Source organism: Drosophila navojoa, chromosome 4, assembly GCF_054131105.1.
Source record: "Drosophila navojoa isolate 15081-1374.11 chromosome 4, UAZ_NAV_1.0, whole genome shotgun sequence".
Lineage (NCBI taxonomy): Eukaryota > Metazoa > Arthropoda > Insecta > Diptera > Drosophilidae > Drosophila > Drosophila navojoa.
In genome coordinates this window covers 20,266,736-20,284,433 of record NC_142892.1, presented here as the reverse complement: position 1 = coordinate 20,284,433, position 17,698 = coordinate 20,266,736, and the positions used below count along the sequence as shown (strand labels likewise).

Sequence of the window (17,698 nt, the reverse complement as noted above, 5' to 3'; positions counted from 1 at the left end):
ATTGAGAAAACAAAAGCTGTACAAATTAATAAATCCCTAATAATATTCTCATTCTGAAGTTTAATATTAATATTAAAAAATTTTCATTTTAAAGCCGCAAAAAGAAAGTTTTCGTATATGGTTATTTAGAAATTTCTACATGGATGTATATTGATACAGACATCGAATATGAGTTCGATTTATGTACATATTCCGACAGCAGGTGGCGGCCCCGGTGTGGGCGTTATGCCAGGTGAATGGCCGAGTTCTTACGATTTCATTGAAGACTTTGGCCATAAATCGGACTATTAAGTATATACTCATCTGAGCAGAAAACAAATAGAAAATGCAATTCCTAAACATGAACTGAATTCTTTGCGTGGGAGTCGTATATCCACTCATTGCAAATCCGAATAAAAATGCAAAAAATAATACAAAAAATGTATTTGAGTCCAAAGCCCAAAATCACATACCTTTTCGTAAAATTATCGAATAAACATTTAATAGTCGTACACTACTGAAAAATATTTTATCAGACGAGTGTATAAGATATTATAATACACCCTGCGTTAGCTCTTGGCTTGCTCTATATTATATAGATTATATATTAATATAATAATATAAATAATATAAAATTTGAAGATATACATCGCCTTTAGAAGAAATCTTTATTAAAATTTTTAAATAGATTCAAAAGGAACTCAAGAGACACTGATCCTTCTTTATGTGCACTGATCATTGTTTTAATCAATGTTTAATTTACGAAATGATCCATCAACCCCAAAAATGCTTTCATAATCGCAGCTCTGTCCAGCAGGCCTCAGCGTTTCGTCCACTCCATATTTAGCCTCCGTCCTAAGGTATTCCCGTTGTTCCAGAAAGATATCCCATGTCTGCTGCTGGAGCTCCTCAATCGTGCCCTGCTCCCCGCCCAGGTGTGTGGGCAAATACTTTTGCGGTATGTGTTTGTAAAGTGATTCCAAATTGCTTCCGTGTACTGAGATCTGTTTAAAGCAGAACCAGAAACTGCTGTTAGAGGGAGAGACAGACATATTAAGTATGCATGTATCTTGGTATATACCCGACTCTGCTCCTTGGCAGGCAGTAGTGAGTGCATCATATTGAAGCCCCTTTCGAAGACGGCATTCGTGTTGATCATGTGCCTGCCCTTGTCCCGAATGGGCATGGCCTCCTCGGCAAAGACGGACATCTTCTTGACAATACTCGGCGTGAGCTGTAGCAGATGGGCCGCCGTATAGCCGCTAAAGTCGAGGATGAGCAGGCAGCCATAAACGACGGAGTAGTCGTCAAATTGCAGACTCAACGCGCTCAGTGCGTGCGACACGCCCATTATCTCCTCGAAGGTATACTTGTCCGCCGCATAGGAGCCAGGTCGGACATAAATGATCCGTGGCCCATCATCGTGCAGCGGACGTGGCAAGCGCAAGCCGACGCTAAGGAAGGGTTAAGATATGTAGATCCAGTTCAGAGTATTCGCGTCCATCTGGAATAGCCACTCACCCAAGGCGCAGTAGCTCATGTAGGCGCTGACTGTCCACATCACGTATCGTATAAAAGTCCGGATAGCGAGTGCGCAGCGTATAAAATTTATCCAGCTTAGACTTGGCCTTCTCCAGGCTAAACTTGCAGCCGCGCAAAAAGGCGACCAGGAACTGATCGTCGCTGCGTGCTCGTAAATGTGGCTGCTGTTTGAGCCAGGCGCGTAATGCTTCAATATCCGCATCGAGACGTTCGGGCACTTCGTTCAGCTCCTCAATGGCTATGCGTTGCAAATTGGCCGATAGGGGGCGTATTTGTGGCGTCATTTGTGGTTCAAGTTTATTGTTTGATGTTAGAAAATGAACTAAATTCAGCTACACGACGACGATAACTTCTATTCTGTTGACATTGATATGAAATCTAATCTCTAACGATTAGATTGAACTTAATTGGGGTTCCATAATTTCGATTTTCGTACGCTACTTTGAACATTGACTGATATGAACTTTACTAAGCATTTCGTTGATAATGATTTTCAAATATTTATTTGTGGCACTCTCATACTCACATTGAAAATAAATTAATAAAAGCAATCAGAGTTACAGTCCCATGCTATATAAAAATCATAAATGCTCGTATACTCTATTAAATATAAAATAGTTAGCCTAAGTAGAGGGAAAGGGAGTAAAAGATATAGAGAGAGATGAACAGAGTGATACGACAAACTAAACAGGAAAAGGGAAAGAAAAGGGGTAGAGAAAAAGAAGCGTGCGGAAAAGAGTGAAAAATTGATGGCAATAAAGAAAGATAAAGATGGAGAAAGAATAAGCAAGAAGTCCCTCGTCGAGACTGCTCGACTAGGAGATACCCTGAACCCTCCAAGCTGATATTCTTATCATTCTGCATTTATTTTATGCATCGCTACATACATACATATGCAACCACCCTCACGCGCCCTCAGCGACTGCACTTGGGATGCGCTGCAGTGTGGGCAATATTATGAGAATTTATTTGACGAATAACTTTTTTTGTAGACATGCAATCTTGAAACTTTCAGAGCGTAATCATGTGGTCAAAATGTGCGTACATTCCAAAGCACAAGTCTTTAGTAGTTGAAATACTTGAAATACGAAATACGAAATTGGGGGCGAAGGGGGCATGGTATCCAAAATCTGTTGATTACAAAATGTTTGCATCCATCATATGTATACAAAATGTTTGTATTCATCATATGTATATACACAGTAAATCTGAAGTCTCCACGTCTAATAGTATTCCAATAAGGCTCAAACTACAAAATCATTCTCAATCATTCGATTATTCTCGATAAAAAAGTTATCGGATGAGTTGTTGAAAAAATAAAGCAAACTCGTACTCCGTAGGGCATACACGAGTATGCACACAGAATTTCAGCTCTCTAGCTCTTATATCTTCTGAGATCTCGGCGTTCATACGGACAGACGGACGGACGGACAGACGGACAGGGCTATATCGACTCAGCTCGTCGTGCTGATCAAGAATATACATACTTTATGGGGTCCGCGATAATTCCTTCTGTCTGTTACATACTTTTTAACAAAAACATTATACCCTGATTTCCCATTTTCAATGGGTTCAGGGTATAAAAATACCACTAAAACTGCCCTGCGGTTCTCATAACTTGCATCACTTGCAACGGCTTAATCATAATTGTGAAAAATATATAATATGTATAAAGTATATACATATGTATATTCGGGTCGATATAGCACTGTCCTTTTGGCCGTCCGTCCGTACAAGAAGATGTAAGAACTAGAGAACTACACATACACAAGCGACTGCGCTTGGGCTGCGCTGCAGTGTGGGCAATAGTATGATAATTTATTTGATGAATAATTCAATTTCTAGACGTACAATCTTAATAAAACTTTCAGAGCGTAATTATATGGTATTTACATTCTAATGCAGAAGTATCTAGTATTTGAAACACTATACCTTGATTTCCTATTTTCAATGGGTTCAGGGTATAAAAAGAAAGATTATGACAAAGGAAGAGAGAAAGAAAATTAAACAGGCGTAGAGAAGGAGAAAGCGAAATAGAGGGAAAAGGCAGCGAGGGATGGAAAGAAAATGAGAAAGACAGAGAAAATTAGAGAGAAATAGCGACTTTCTTGACATTTAGTTTTATATCAATTTTTACCTGTTCCATTCAAAAACGCTACTGGTAAAGTGATCTTTGAAGTCTAGGTCTAAATTATGTTTTCCAAAATGATGTTATTTATGATGCATGTGCCTGTGTGCGTTTGGTTGTGTTACTGACTCAGTCAACTTAATTGTTTTGGCTCTATTTAACATGCTTTCACAGTTTTTTTGCGCTTTTATTTATATTTTACTTTTTGCAAATTATGCTAGACACGAAGTTTCATGTCTTCTTGTTATTTTAATGCTTTCGTTTCTTCTTTCGTCGAGGTAATTGTTGCTGTTGTTGTTTTGGCAGTTATCTGAGTATACAGCCAGCAAGCAGACAGATACACACACACACACAGGTACACAAACACGATTTGATATTTGCTATGGCAGACATATTGGCACCACTGCGAACAGCTGCCAGAGCAAAGGCGGCAAAAAGCAAAGTGCAAAGCTGCCATACACACACACTCTCATACACTCGTTCAGTTATACATTCATATAGAGGCAAGTACGGGCAGGCGTATAAGTGTGCATGTATGCGTGCATTATAAAAGGCAAAGCTTTTGAAGCCATCTCTCACAGTGACTGTCAATTCCATTTCGTCTTTTGCTTGAAGGTCTTCTGCTGCCCGCGCACCCCGCAGTCGTGTCAAAGGCTATCAATTTTAATGCACGTTGCCTTTTGTGCCAAAAAAATACAAGCGAAATGGCAACATCAACAGCAGCCTCAACAAGCAAACAAATAAACGAAAAGCATATGACAAGAGTCACAACACACATACATACGCACACACACTACATATGTACATGCATGTGCATTCATTCTCGCCCCTATACATATGCTTATTTACACATGTATATGAGTATGTACATATGTATGTAAGTATATAAGTATGTGAAGCTCCCTCAGCTGTTATTCGAATTGACCTTCAACACATTTTTCTTAGTAAAAGCGAATATGTATATACATGCATACATTTACATATATCCAAATACATTTGTACTTTTCCACAGTTGCACAATACATTTCGCCCATTAAAACTTTGTCTGGGTTTTTATTCGAACTTGAAAGAAAATTATTCAAGGAATTGAAGTAAATATTTTGCTTAGATATTCCTAAGCCCGCGTATAATTATAAATTTTATATAGAGGTAAACTCGTATATCGAATAATAAATATAAGCTGATGATAATATAAATAGGAAAAATATAAAATAACAATGAGAGAAATATAGAATATAGTTTGAAAAAAAAAAAAAAAAAATTAGATTTTCTACATCTTTAAAGCTAGACTCTCCAAATTAATTAATTAATCATATATTTAGCTGCATTTTATACAATTTCGGTTTTCATTAAACAATCTACCACCTCACTCACATATTTGTAGAAGGCGTATTTATTATACTAGGGAATTGTGGTATGGTAAATGCATGCAAATTCAGGCCATAATCATTCATAAGCCCACACTGCCACAAATGCATGTTTAATTATTATTATTATTAAAATATCAGTGTCTTAAAGGGTTCAGGGGATCTCGTAGTCGAGCTGCCTCAACTAGAGCTTTCTTACTTGTTTTAATTTAAAATTGATGTTCTACAACGTGTGTTTTACAACATTTTCTTGACAACAAATATGTAATTTAGGTACTTAGATATACATAGTTAAATAAATTTTTTAGACCTTAAAATAGAGAAACCAATGGGTTCAAGGTATAAAAAAAAGTATATTTTGTCGTTGTCCAACTGTCGGAATGAATTTCAAAAATTAACCAATCAGTTAAAGTTAGAGAGTGTATTGAATATTCGGCGTAATAGGCGCTCTCGCTTTTACATTAAAATTCGGTATTGTGATATCCATTTGGTCAGCGACAACATTTCGATATTGTAAACAAATATATAGCTTTGAAAACTTACAAAGTATATCCAAGTACTTGTGTTGCAAGTACAAGCTAATTTTTGATATATACAAAAAAACGTATATCATCAAGAGCGAATAGTAGAGAAAAAATAATAATTTTCTCAAAAAATGTTTATATTATACGTGTGTAAAAAAATATACTTTGATAACATTGTAAATAGTTTGTATTCTTTTACTCAAATTAATAATAAAAAAATTAAATATACAAAATTATTTAAACTATTTTTTTTTAAGTTGAAACGGTTTAAAGTTTGAAAATATTTTTTAAAATTGTAACTATTATTATTATTATTATTATTATTATTATTTATTTTTGTTTAACAATTTCTCATCATAAATATTCACTTATTGATAGAATCACATTTCTGCACAATTTTTCAACGCCAAAAGTTTTGGGGAATACCAAGTAAATAGCTTGACAGTCAAATATTTGAATAATTAAAGATACATTTTTACTTTTACTTTATTTAAATATATTTCAACATTTCTTTGTGCTAGACATATATGTATGTATTTGTATATATGTATGTATGTCTATCTGCTTAGATCTCTTGTATGGCATCTTAGTTGGTGTAGTTCGCTAGAAAACAAAATTGCTCGTCGCAGCACAGATCATTTTTAAAATTAAATAAACTCACTATGAGCACAAGTTGTGCTCCCTGGTGTGGTACGTGGTACGTGGTACGTGGCTCGGATTCAGGCACGCGAGATCAACGTTCTCGATGAGGTAAGAAATTATTTTCAGTGGACAGACTGTGGGAATATATATCGGTTCGGCATATAGCTAAATCATATGTACAAGTATATGTACATACATGCATATATACTCATTAAGATGTCTTTTCGCTTGTCATTTACGTATTTGTCGTCAGTGACAGGCAAAAATTGGATGAGCTTAAAATGTTTGCATTATTTAGTAAGTGGAATATATACATCTAATATATATTCTAATTTTCGGGTACATATTTATGCACAGCTCTTTGTTAGGGGTCTCATTTCTTTAATCTGCGCAAATTATTGTCAACTGTCCCCAGCTGAGAACTGATATTTATAAATGCTTCACACCCATTACTCGTAATGTTTTTTAAATTTGTCGGTAGTGCTTCTCAGCATTTAATTTACAATCAGTGCAACAATTTTGACCAACTTTTCGTTGGCCCCTCATTAGCCTTGCTGTGCCGGATGTCTTGGACAATTTGTCTGTACTTGTTACAATCTGAAACAATATAACTATGCTTACAATAACAATGCTTACAGCAGAGTAGAGCTCATCGCCTTTCGAAGTTGGGAAACCTTCTGTGCTCACTCAATTTTTTGTTGCTTAAATAAACTATTAAACCAATTTTGCATACATTGTTCTGTAAAAGTATATACATAAGTAAATATATTATTGCCATAATAATATTGAATCAGTTACTCATAATATATGAGTTTGTCATTTGCTTTATAAGTATAATTGTTTTAATTTGAACAATTTTGGGCTTGAAGCATTCGAACATAAATTTATTAATAAGAATTATCGAGCTTCAGTTATCAATTAAACAGGACATCACTTGTTTATACATACACTTATAAATTTAGCCTATTTGATATCAAACTGCTATTGTATGACAAACAAAATAGTAAATAAGGGGGAAAAATAGTAAAAATACATCGAGTCTTTTCTCTACATACAAAAGTTGTTTCATCCTATCTTAATTGAGGGTACAGTGCACAGTTGTTTTGTGCTACTTCTAGCGTATCTACTCCTTTTTTTTTGGCTCTTCAGGCATTGTTTTGATGGTACCACAAATTGTATCCTTTCAACTTTTTGGCAGCAAACGACATTGACAGCAGCTCAAACGAAAGAGCGGCTGCGAGAGGATATATTTTATATAATTTTATGGCACGAAGTGCAAAGTTTACAAACTACACAGAGACAGAGTGCGAGAGAGAGAGAGAGAGAGCGAGAGAGAAAGAAAGACAAGGGCGTAGGGACAGGGCACACAAAACAATACGAATAAAACTTGGGCCATAAAATGCGAGACTTATTGAGTCTGTCGCAAATAGCAAAACTTCTGATTCTCTTAGAAAATCTCTTAATAATCCTTTCATCTAGAAAGTGTCCCAATTTCAGCAAAGAGCAATCAACTTCATTTGCGTGCTGTGTTTGTATTGCCAAAGGCGACATTTCTAAGGAACTCCCTTTGGACTTCCACTAAGAGTGCACTTCAAATATTATAACGTATATGAAAAACATTTTAATTAATACGATTTTTCTTATAATACATACAAAAGAATATCTTTTTATAGTTTTGGAAGCTCCTAGTTCTATTTCAGAATACGTGTTTTTTTGTTGAAAATGATATACTTCTCATGAGTTTAATATTAATTATATATGAATATTTATACGAATCCGAGTCGTGGACCGAACCACAAACGCTGTCCATAATACCAGCCATATAATATAGTGAATTGACAGCTATGCAGACATCTTCGTCATCTTCACGCGAACGGAACTAATTGGGTAGTTTGGCTGACAGCAGCTAACTCAATGTAAGAAGCGTAGATCACACACATATCACATGGTGAACATCATTCATCTTCCACCATTTGCCAAAAATATTTAAACATTTATGTGTGTTTTATTTCGTTTCTTGTGCCTACTTTTATTACTATTTATTCTGATTATTTAGTAATCAGCGAACCGGTATATTCTCTGACTAATCCCTTATATATGTTTAGTATTCTTCTAAGACGTGGGCTGCGCACGTGTATATAAGTAAATGTATAGATTGGAATGCGTCGGCACAATTTGCCAAAAGCTTTACAGTGTTTTATAATTTGATAACTATAGAAAAGATGCCTATATATATCATATATATTTGTGTATATGCCAAAGCATAAGCTTCTTTCACTTAAAATACTTTTTATTTTTAATCAAATAGACTTATATAATATACAATTAAAAATAAATGATCAATTGTTATCAACAAAATTAGATGAGTTATCGGGAAAAAAATCTCATGTCTCTCATTTGTACAATCTGCCATACCTCAATCTGCCAAGACTCTGGCTTTGCTCACTTGCAATCTTTAAATTATGAAAAGATAAGATCTTGAATTAATCAACTTATTAGCTTAAATTATCCCAAAAGAATTTGGAGATATTGATATTCTGTTCCGATTTATTCCAAAAAGAATATTAATGCAATAATATTATAAAAGTCATCAGACAAAAGTATTCTGTTTATTTTTATTTATTACTTAAAAGTATATTTTGTAGATATGGTGAATTAAACATGCTGTAATCAATTTAAGTTTTATGTGAATTTTCAAATATGTGCAAAATCCAATTACAAAAGGCTATCAAATATATAGAACGTGTTTAGTTCATGTTCGAATTTGAATTTTCTCAAAGATAACAATTAAACCATATTGAAATTGAGCTGCTGCACAATGGGCTATTTATTAGCTCTATTTTTCTGAGTTTGTGTTTTTAACGTAAATTTCTGATTACTTAAATCAGATCAAATTTTAAAGAGAGAAGTATAATAACCTTTAGATCTATTCAACAAACGCCAATATTTTCAGTAAATCAAATGTTGTGGCATATGTACAAAAACTAACACCAACATTCTTTTCTGATTTTTCGGAGAAATTGCGAGAGATTAAGAGCTCTTTTGATAAATGTGCTGAGCTGAATGAAAAGGCCGGTGATAACGAGAGTTGATTTTATTATACAAAGCTCTTCAAATATTGCCGAAGACTGTCGCAAGTGGGGGAGCTTTGGCTGTAGCGACGAAGCACATTCGTTAATGGAGAGTGTTAATGCGTTGACTATCGATGGCGTATTTGAGACACTTGAAGATTCAAGCCCTAAGCCATGTAAGGAGAAAATGTTGCACATGTTGAGAATATCATACAATAATGCTAGACTGATTTTTAAAAAGTTCTCGGAACATAAGAGATAATGACTTCAAGCATTACATGTATCATAGTATATTATTTGAGTTCAATAAAATGTTGCAAATCACCTTTAATTATAGTGTATAGATTATGGTATTATTATGAAAACTAAGAGCCTGCAAACTATTTAAAGAGAATTGATTCCATTAATAAAGGAGCAGACCGAATAGAAGCGAGACTCTTGAGTCCTGGAAATTCTTGTCAGGCACATAAAAGCGATTTCTAGCTAACAAACAGCTGGAGCTGTTGCTTGTTTAACCGTAAGTGAAGGGGATGAGAGGGTTGGCATGGGGTTGACTGATTTTTCGTCCCCATTGAGTGGGCGCGTAATTAAATTCTTGGCAAGGCAGTGGGGCTTGCTTAGAAGGTTTGGGAGACCGGGGGACAAAATGCTCCGCTGTGCGTGCTGGTAATGACCGGGCGGGCAACCCACTGCCACCCACCAAATTTATCAAGTAGACAAATATTTGCTCTAATTAGTAAAATTGGACACGTTCTAGGGATGGGGCAGCTGCGGGTGACACAGCTCTTCGAGTTGCTCGAGCTGCAGTGTTGACTGATTGCCTCTTCGAAAAATCGTTTGTTGTCTTCGATTTGGGGCCGCTCATTAAATGCTGCTGGTCGGGCCTATGACAATTTCCCCGGGCCGAGAACTTGCCTAAGACAGTAAATGCCCATTGCGTGCCACGAAATTCCACTTCCCCAATCGTTTGGCTGGGCATTGTTTAAAGCGATTAACGTGTAATATCTTGTTGATTGATAATTGTCTTCGCATGCAGATTAAGTAATTTGGTAACAAAAGCTTCTGTCCCTTCGTGTTCACAATTAGCTAATACCCGACAATTTGAATACTTTGAGGTATTATTGAGATGGTTCTATTTGCATATGCATAGTATTTTGTTTTTATTGTCTATAATTAAATTAATATAGTTAATTGGGTTAATCATCAACATGAATGCATATAAACAATTTCTTTTCTTACCGAATCATGGTATAGTAAAATCCGACTGAGCATCAGACTATCTGTCCGAGAACTGAAATCGAGATTTCAGAGGCATGTCAGATCCCATAAAGTATACCTATAACCATATTCTTAAACAGGATAACGATCTAAGCTAAGTCCGTATGAATGTAATTTGATAACCAATAACATATTTCACTACATACTTATTAGCAATACTAATCGTAGGCTTGATACTGTTTTATAAACGTAGGTTGAACGGCAAAAGAGCCGTAGCTTTAAAATTAGCTGCGTTGATTTATTTATTTACAGCTTTCACATCAGCATATGTAAGTTAAATGCACCATATGTCTGAGATATCCAATTACAAGGTCTACGAATGTATCGAATGCGTTTAGATTAGCTTAGTTCTGACAATTATATTTGAAGCGGGCGACTGTAAAATGTCAAAGGTCCATTTAATGGACATATGAAGAAACTTACATGGGTGCTGAATCGAACAAGAAATAATTAATAATAATTTTAGAAAAGTTCTTGACATAATTTCTTTCATCTTATTTATTGTATGTCTCGCAACTAATGAAATTGGTTTCGTAAAATTAGTTTGTGAATCAATTAATTTATGTGCAATTCCTTGAGACTGTCTTGTTTTAATTGAAAGGTGATTACAGGGTATAATGATAGGTGAAAGTTGGCGTAAATGACCACAAATATTCAAATAAATGCTTAAATGTTAATACTATACAAAATTTGAATAACGCGTATTTTTCGATAACTTATCGAAATAATACTACAAACGATGACAGCGTCCAATTTACTGTGAGATTCCTGTAATGAATATGTTGACATTATACATGTATCAAGCTCATTTCAAAGTGTGATACACCCAATTACATGGCCTTCAAATGTACCGACTGCATTGAGTTTAGTGTAGTGTTTGACTAAATTCGAGCATTAGTTTTCTTAAAGATCTTATAAATCTTGAATCGTATTGACAGCGAGCGACTATAAAATATAAAAGCACCATTACTGCCATTTTTATACTCATTCACGAAGTGAATTATTATACTCATTCACGAAGTGAATTAGTATATTGGTTTTGTGCAATGTCCGTCTTGCTGTCCGTCCGTCTGTCCGTCCGTCCGTCTGTCCGTCTGTCGGTCTGTCCGTCTGTCCGTATGAACGCAGTTCATTTCGCCGCTATTGAAGCTAGAGACTTGAAATTTGGAACACATACTCGTGTATAACTCCGATTTATAAAGTGTTAAAATTTTCCCGATCCGCCCACTAGGGGCGTGGCAAATCGGAAAATGCATTTTCCGATATACCAGAAATCATGTTAGTTGAAGAGCTAGAAAGTTGAAATTTGGTATGTAGATCCGCGTTGACCCCCAAGTCCAAAAATCTATGGTGGATATATCTACGCCCATTGGGGGCGTGGCAAATCAGATAAAACTGTATCTCCTGAAGTTCTAAAGCTAGAACGTTGAAATTTCGCACGTGAGCTAATGCTATTATAATTCTATAATAACTGATGAAAAAATTTTATGTCCACGCCTACAAGGGGCGTGGCAAATGAAGATTTAGTGATTTTTAAAATTTGGTACTAGGGGCGTGGCAATCGGCATTTGTATTATCAAATTGCGACATTTATATGCTTGAGCTACCTATGTATGTACATGTATATACAAATAGGCTTAATAGGCATTGATAACACGGAAGGAAACATTTTTATAAAATTTAAAAATAAAATTTAAATATTTAAAAAATATAAAAGAAGCTAAAATAACAAAATTTGCAATTTACAAAAAAGAGTTTTCCGCGGGATTTGAACTCGCATCAAAGTCATGTTTGTCAAAATAACAAAACAAGAATTGAACCGGCGCCTTTGCCGACAGCGCCACCACCTACTGTCAACAATTGTAATTAAAATGAAATCCGAAAATAAGATTCTTGTTATGAGAGTAGCTGATGGTAAATTCAAGAACAAAGCAAAAACAAATCAGTCTCATTTCAACGCTAGAGTATGCATTTATGTGTACATACATACACACATACAAATCAGCGCGTGCATAAGAAAGGCTGGAATGCTTGATGCTACATATGCGTGCAGACTTACATATGTGCATACATATACATGCATATATGCGTACATACATAAATGAGGGCTATTTAAGAAGAAACAAATTTAAACTTATAAAATTTTTCAATAAGAAAAAAGAATAAAATAAGTATCTATTTTATAAAAAACGAAATATGTATGAAAAAAACACACAACATTAAATGGGCTTTGAACCTCCGCCGCTGTAACATAACTTGCGACGCCTGTATCACCCACGCTATCGTTTTGCTTTACAATTTGGTAGCTAAAATACAATAAGGTAATAACAGAGCGTCATTTGAGAAAACTACAATAACAGCTAGAAAATCCAGAAATCAATCGCAATTCTTAGAATGCTAAAAAGCGCGCTTTTGTAATGTAAGCAAACGCTTAAGAAACTGTAATAGGTGTGACCGAAAGCTATTAACGAAAATTACTCAAAAAGTGCACGATCAATATAATAATTATCGATTACTCGATAAAAATTACCAAAAGCTACAATATAATCAAAAAGCATAATTGTTTTGTACAAAATTTTTTTTAAGCCAAATTAAATTTGAAATTGAGCAAGAAACATTTTAGGAAGTTTCTGGACTTGATTACTTTCATCTATTGTAAATATATTAATTACATACAATTTTTTAAGGCTGCCTTATTTTATAATTGCATGTAAAAGATTATACTATAATAAATAGAGATTAGATTATATCGACCGGCTGAGACTCCAGATGGCATCAGCAAGCATTAAATTGAGGGCATGCACAGGTTAGGAATCTAGATAGTAAACTTTTTAGTTTAAATGGAGAAGTAATTGTAATACGTGTATAGCATACGTCAGTGAGAGGTAATAGAAAGTCTTTATCGAACTTTAGTTGCTTGAGCTTAAGCTCTAAGAGCATTAGGAGAGAGAACGTCTGCTATTTAAGCGCAGTGCCAGATATTAAGTAAATCAACAAATCACACTGGCATTGTGACCCAACAAACAACCGTTGACCTAACACATTTACAACAAAGAAGAACAGTTAACTGTGTGTGAGTGCGTGTGTGTGTATGTGCGAGAACAGTTTTTCGATGGTCCCATAGGGAATGCCAAAGATATATTCTTCAATAATTCATTCGAATCATGATAAATGCCCGGATTTGACTCTGACATTTGCAAAATATACTGAGGTCAGCATACATACACCAACACGCACACACACACACACATTTAGCAAACTGGCAATCCTTTCATACAGATTGGGATTCTGCTTACGTGTTGACTTGGCCAACAAATTGTTGGCCCTGAACTATCCTGTGCAGCTTAATGTTGCATGTATGATATACTTATTACGGCCAGTTGGCATGGCCAACAGTTGGCCGTGTGTACGACGCTGATTCAGCTTGTGAATCCATTGGGATTCGTCTATATAGAAATTAATATTGTTGGCGTAAAACGTACAGTTACAATTTCGAATTAATGAATAATATTAATAATGTTTATTTGAAAATATATAAGATTTAAAGAAATTGAAAATAATATAATGAAACTTTTTGAATAGATTTTCTCCAGGTTGTATACATACAGTATATTTCAGAACAGTTTCAAATATGTTTTTTAATGCCTTACTAATATGATCTATGAAGTAATTTAATTTAATTGTATATACTTAGCGTGGCGGATGTTATTAAATGGAAGAGAAAGCAGATTAAAGATCAAATATAAATGTATATGTATAATAAAATTATTGCATTCTATTTATTTGTACAGTCGTGAAACACATCCATGCAGAGCCTATTTACTCTAATTATTCTTGCCGTAGGCCTGCACTGCGTTACGTGCTTGACGTTGGAATTCCCGCTGGGCTTTACCACTTCACTTATACTGAGCTTCACACAGCCCGATGTCTTAAAGTGTTTTCAGAAGTCTGTCAAACCTCTACAAGAAGCAGCAACTGCATTTCGTGACCGTTCGGAGAGCTGCAAGGGTTTCACCAAGGACAAAGTGACGAAAAACTTGTTACGTTTTGTCCAGGCAATTGAAAAAACTAAGACAGAATGCACCTTTGAACAGCCACGCTGCGAAGCCAGTATGCTAGCATATGCGCTGACAATCATTGACAAGGGCACAGAGTTAATCGAAACAGCTCTTAATGGAAAATTAAACTTTGGAAAACCACTGATAATGTGCAGCTATAAGGAAATACGAAATTTAATTCCTCCATATGCTGATCTAATAGAAGAAATAATCGGTTGTATAACAATAACCGACTTGTTAGTCTAAAAACGAATTGAAATATATAAATAAGTCGGAAATTACATAAGTTTGTGTTATTACTCTTATATTGTTTTGAATTTTGAGATAAGCCCAAACCTTCAAGTACGATTATCACACAATATATATGTATCTATATATATAAAAGAGAGTTGTGAAAAGTTTTCCAGCACTTATAACTCGAGATCTGCTGGACCAATTTTCATGGTTTTTGATTTGTTGGATTTGTCTCCGTTACGAGTAGGATAGTAGATCTTAAAAATACTGAAAAAGTTTGACGAATACTTGACAAATGCGGTTTTTCCCTAAAGATTCAAATTTCCATTGATACTCAGTAGGCTTGATAACAGTGACAGTTTTCGGCCCTGCTCTCATATTATACAATAGTATAGAAGTAAATAAACAAATGTAGTCAGTCAGTCTACGGCACAGCTTCAGGCGAACCTGACTATTCATAAAAAAAGCACATTTGATAAAAATAATACGCTAAATATCTCGAAAGTTCAGGTATTTGTTTGTCTCAAACATAAATTTGTTTAAATTATTTATATTTATATTTCTCGATTTATTTTATGTGGTTTTGTGCAAGGGCAAATTCAGTATTACTATTAATAAAAATGCTGCGTCCTAGAAGATTTAATCTTTCCCGGCTGACCCTTTGCCTGAGAAAGGCGCCACGTTAGTACCCAGCAGAGAAGGGCCTTAATTCGTGCTTCTTAAAGAGAGGCAGCCCGTGAAACGGCAATAAGAAATGGTTCAAGGACTTTATTATCTGGCGATTTCCGACAAACACTACCAGTAATTCCAAGATCTACTGCTGCCGACGAAATAAACGCTTGCCTCAAAGCATCAAATGTAATCAAATGTAACCAAACTTTAACTGTATGTAGATATGAGAGTTGCATTGTTGAACGATCTATCTGCTGATGATTTCTCGAAGCAATTGCTGAATATCGGTGATGGCCGTATTCCTGTTGACGAATCGAGTGGCTTGATTTCATTTCCTCAAAATTTTTGCAATTTCGTCTCATTAAAAGATGAGCTTATCAACAAAGTATTAAGTGAGCGAGCATTTTTGGCGGCTAAAAATAAAGACAAAGATTTTATAATTCAAAATCAAATCGTAGGTACTCTGTATTCATTCAAATCTATCGACTGTGTAACAAACGAAGAAGAAGCCACTAATTATCCAACTGATTTTTTGAACTCATTGGATGTGCCTGGTTTACCACCGCGCAATTTACAACTGAAGGTTGGCTCGGTAATTATCATGCTTAGAAATTTAAATCAACCAAAACTGTGCAATGGAACGCGTTTGGTGATCAACAAATCACAGGGCCAATCTTCGACTATTTGTGGCCTCAATCTAGAAAATGCGTGTTTTTCTCATGGTCAATTGTACGTGGCATGCAAACCATTTGCTCTTGCACCTGACCAAAAAACGAAGAATGTCGTTTACAAGGTGCTTGATTGAAAATCCGATTAATAAATAAATCAGAACAACATAGCTTTCAACAATTTTTTATCTAGAAATAATGGATAGGGCAATGCAACGTTTGCCGGGCCAGCTAGTATACAGTACCGAGCAAAAATGAGTGAATGTTTCACAACTTTGACTTTCATCACGCATAAAAATTAAACCATACAAGCAAATCAGGATTTTTTTTTTTTGGTTGTTTATTAGTTTGTTCTTAACACATAACAAAAACTGCAAGGCTGGATATGCCAAATTCAAAGAGTTAGAAATCAAAAACCAAAGAGATCCACATAAACTCAATTTTGAATGTTAAAAAAAAAATTAATTAACTAACAAATTTTAATATTTGGTCCAAAAACCCTTCTTAGCAATAACTTTGTTGATTCTGTTCGGCATGCTCTCAACCAAACTTTGAATCATTTCGCTTGGAATTCGCCTCCACTCCGCTTCTACGCGTTGGGGCTGCATCATACTGCCCATGCCATCTTTTCACTATTGCCCACATATTTTCAATAGGATTGAGGTCGGGACTCTGTGCTGGCCAATTCATTATATAAATTTTTGCTTATAATTTGTTCTAGATACTTAATAAATCGATGGATGCTTAATAAAATGTATGATATATATTAAATATTATGATACATTTTACATATTGCATAATGCAATAATGAAATGAGTAGAATGTGAAATAACTAACTCAGTCTTACTTGTTATTTCTAGTTTGGTATACGTCTCCGCCACAGACTTATAATGCTATACTCAGTAGAGAATATGAATAATATATATATATATATATATATATATATATATATATATATATATAATTCACTTTGAACCACATCCAAATCTAAATTTTCCATATCTAACTAATTTAAAGATTTTATTATTATTATTATTTTTTTAGCATGGTATTAAACAATTGCCGTAACTTGCGATCATTGAAATTCGGACCTCGCGTAGAAATGGGTGGGCAGTTGGCATTGCTGATTTTGTGTGCAACATTTTTTTTGGTGGTTCGTGGAGACTTTTCAATCAGTGCGGGGATAAAACATACGCTCGCCATTCCTAATATGCCTCAAATTACGGTTGGGATGGGTGTACAACACACCATAAATTTTTTAAGAATATTGAAGGGAAATAAAAGGCTTCAACGCTCGGAATGTCATAAGACTGTGATTGATGTCCTAATAAGAAACGCAGAAAGGTTTTTAACCAAAATGCGAGACTGTCCAAAAACGCCGGCAGGACGATTTGATTTTGTCAACGTAAAAAAATCTGCCAGAGAAATTAAGCGAAAATTGTCGGAACAGAATGACAACTTAAACAAAACAGTGGCGAAATATCAAGGTGCCTACAAATTAGTAATTGACATAACGAAAAAATTGTTATTTTTAA

General features: G+C 34.9%; 1 protein-coding gene and 2 long non-coding RNA genes across 3 annotated transcripts; 1 reads left to right on the top strand and 2 right to left on the bottom strand.

Moving 5' to 3' along the window:
- Positions 1-624: 624 nt before the first annotated feature.
- On the bottom strand, positions 625-2,118 carry LOC108652424 (alpha-tocopherol transfer protein-like). The gene is made up of 3 exons (XM_018102611.3): positions 1,501-2,118; positions 1,061-1,433; positions 625-983 (listed from the first exon to the last, which is right to left on the bottom strand). The coding sequence occupies exons 1-3, from the start codon at positions 1,803-1,805 to the stop codon at positions 723-725; spliced, it is 939 nt and encodes a 312-aa protein (XP_017958100.1). The 5' UTR covers positions 1,806-2,118; the 3' UTR covers positions 625-722.
- A 968-nt stretch (positions 2,119-3,086) lies between these two features.
- On the bottom strand, positions 3,087-17,132 carry LOC149091488 (uncharacterized). The gene is made up of 3 exons (XR_016196738.1): positions 17,011-17,132; positions 16,404-16,835; positions 3,087-3,118 (listed from the first exon to the last, which is right to left on the bottom strand). It is a non-coding gene; the product is annotated as an uncharacterized LOC149091488 (long non-coding RNA).
- Positions 8,945-9,577, top strand: LOC149091489 (uncharacterized). Its single transcript, XR_016196814.1, has 2 exons — positions 8,945-9,045; positions 9,107-9,577. It is a non-coding gene; the product is annotated as an uncharacterized LOC149091489 (long non-coding RNA).
- Positions 17,133-17,698: the final 566 nt, after the last annotated feature.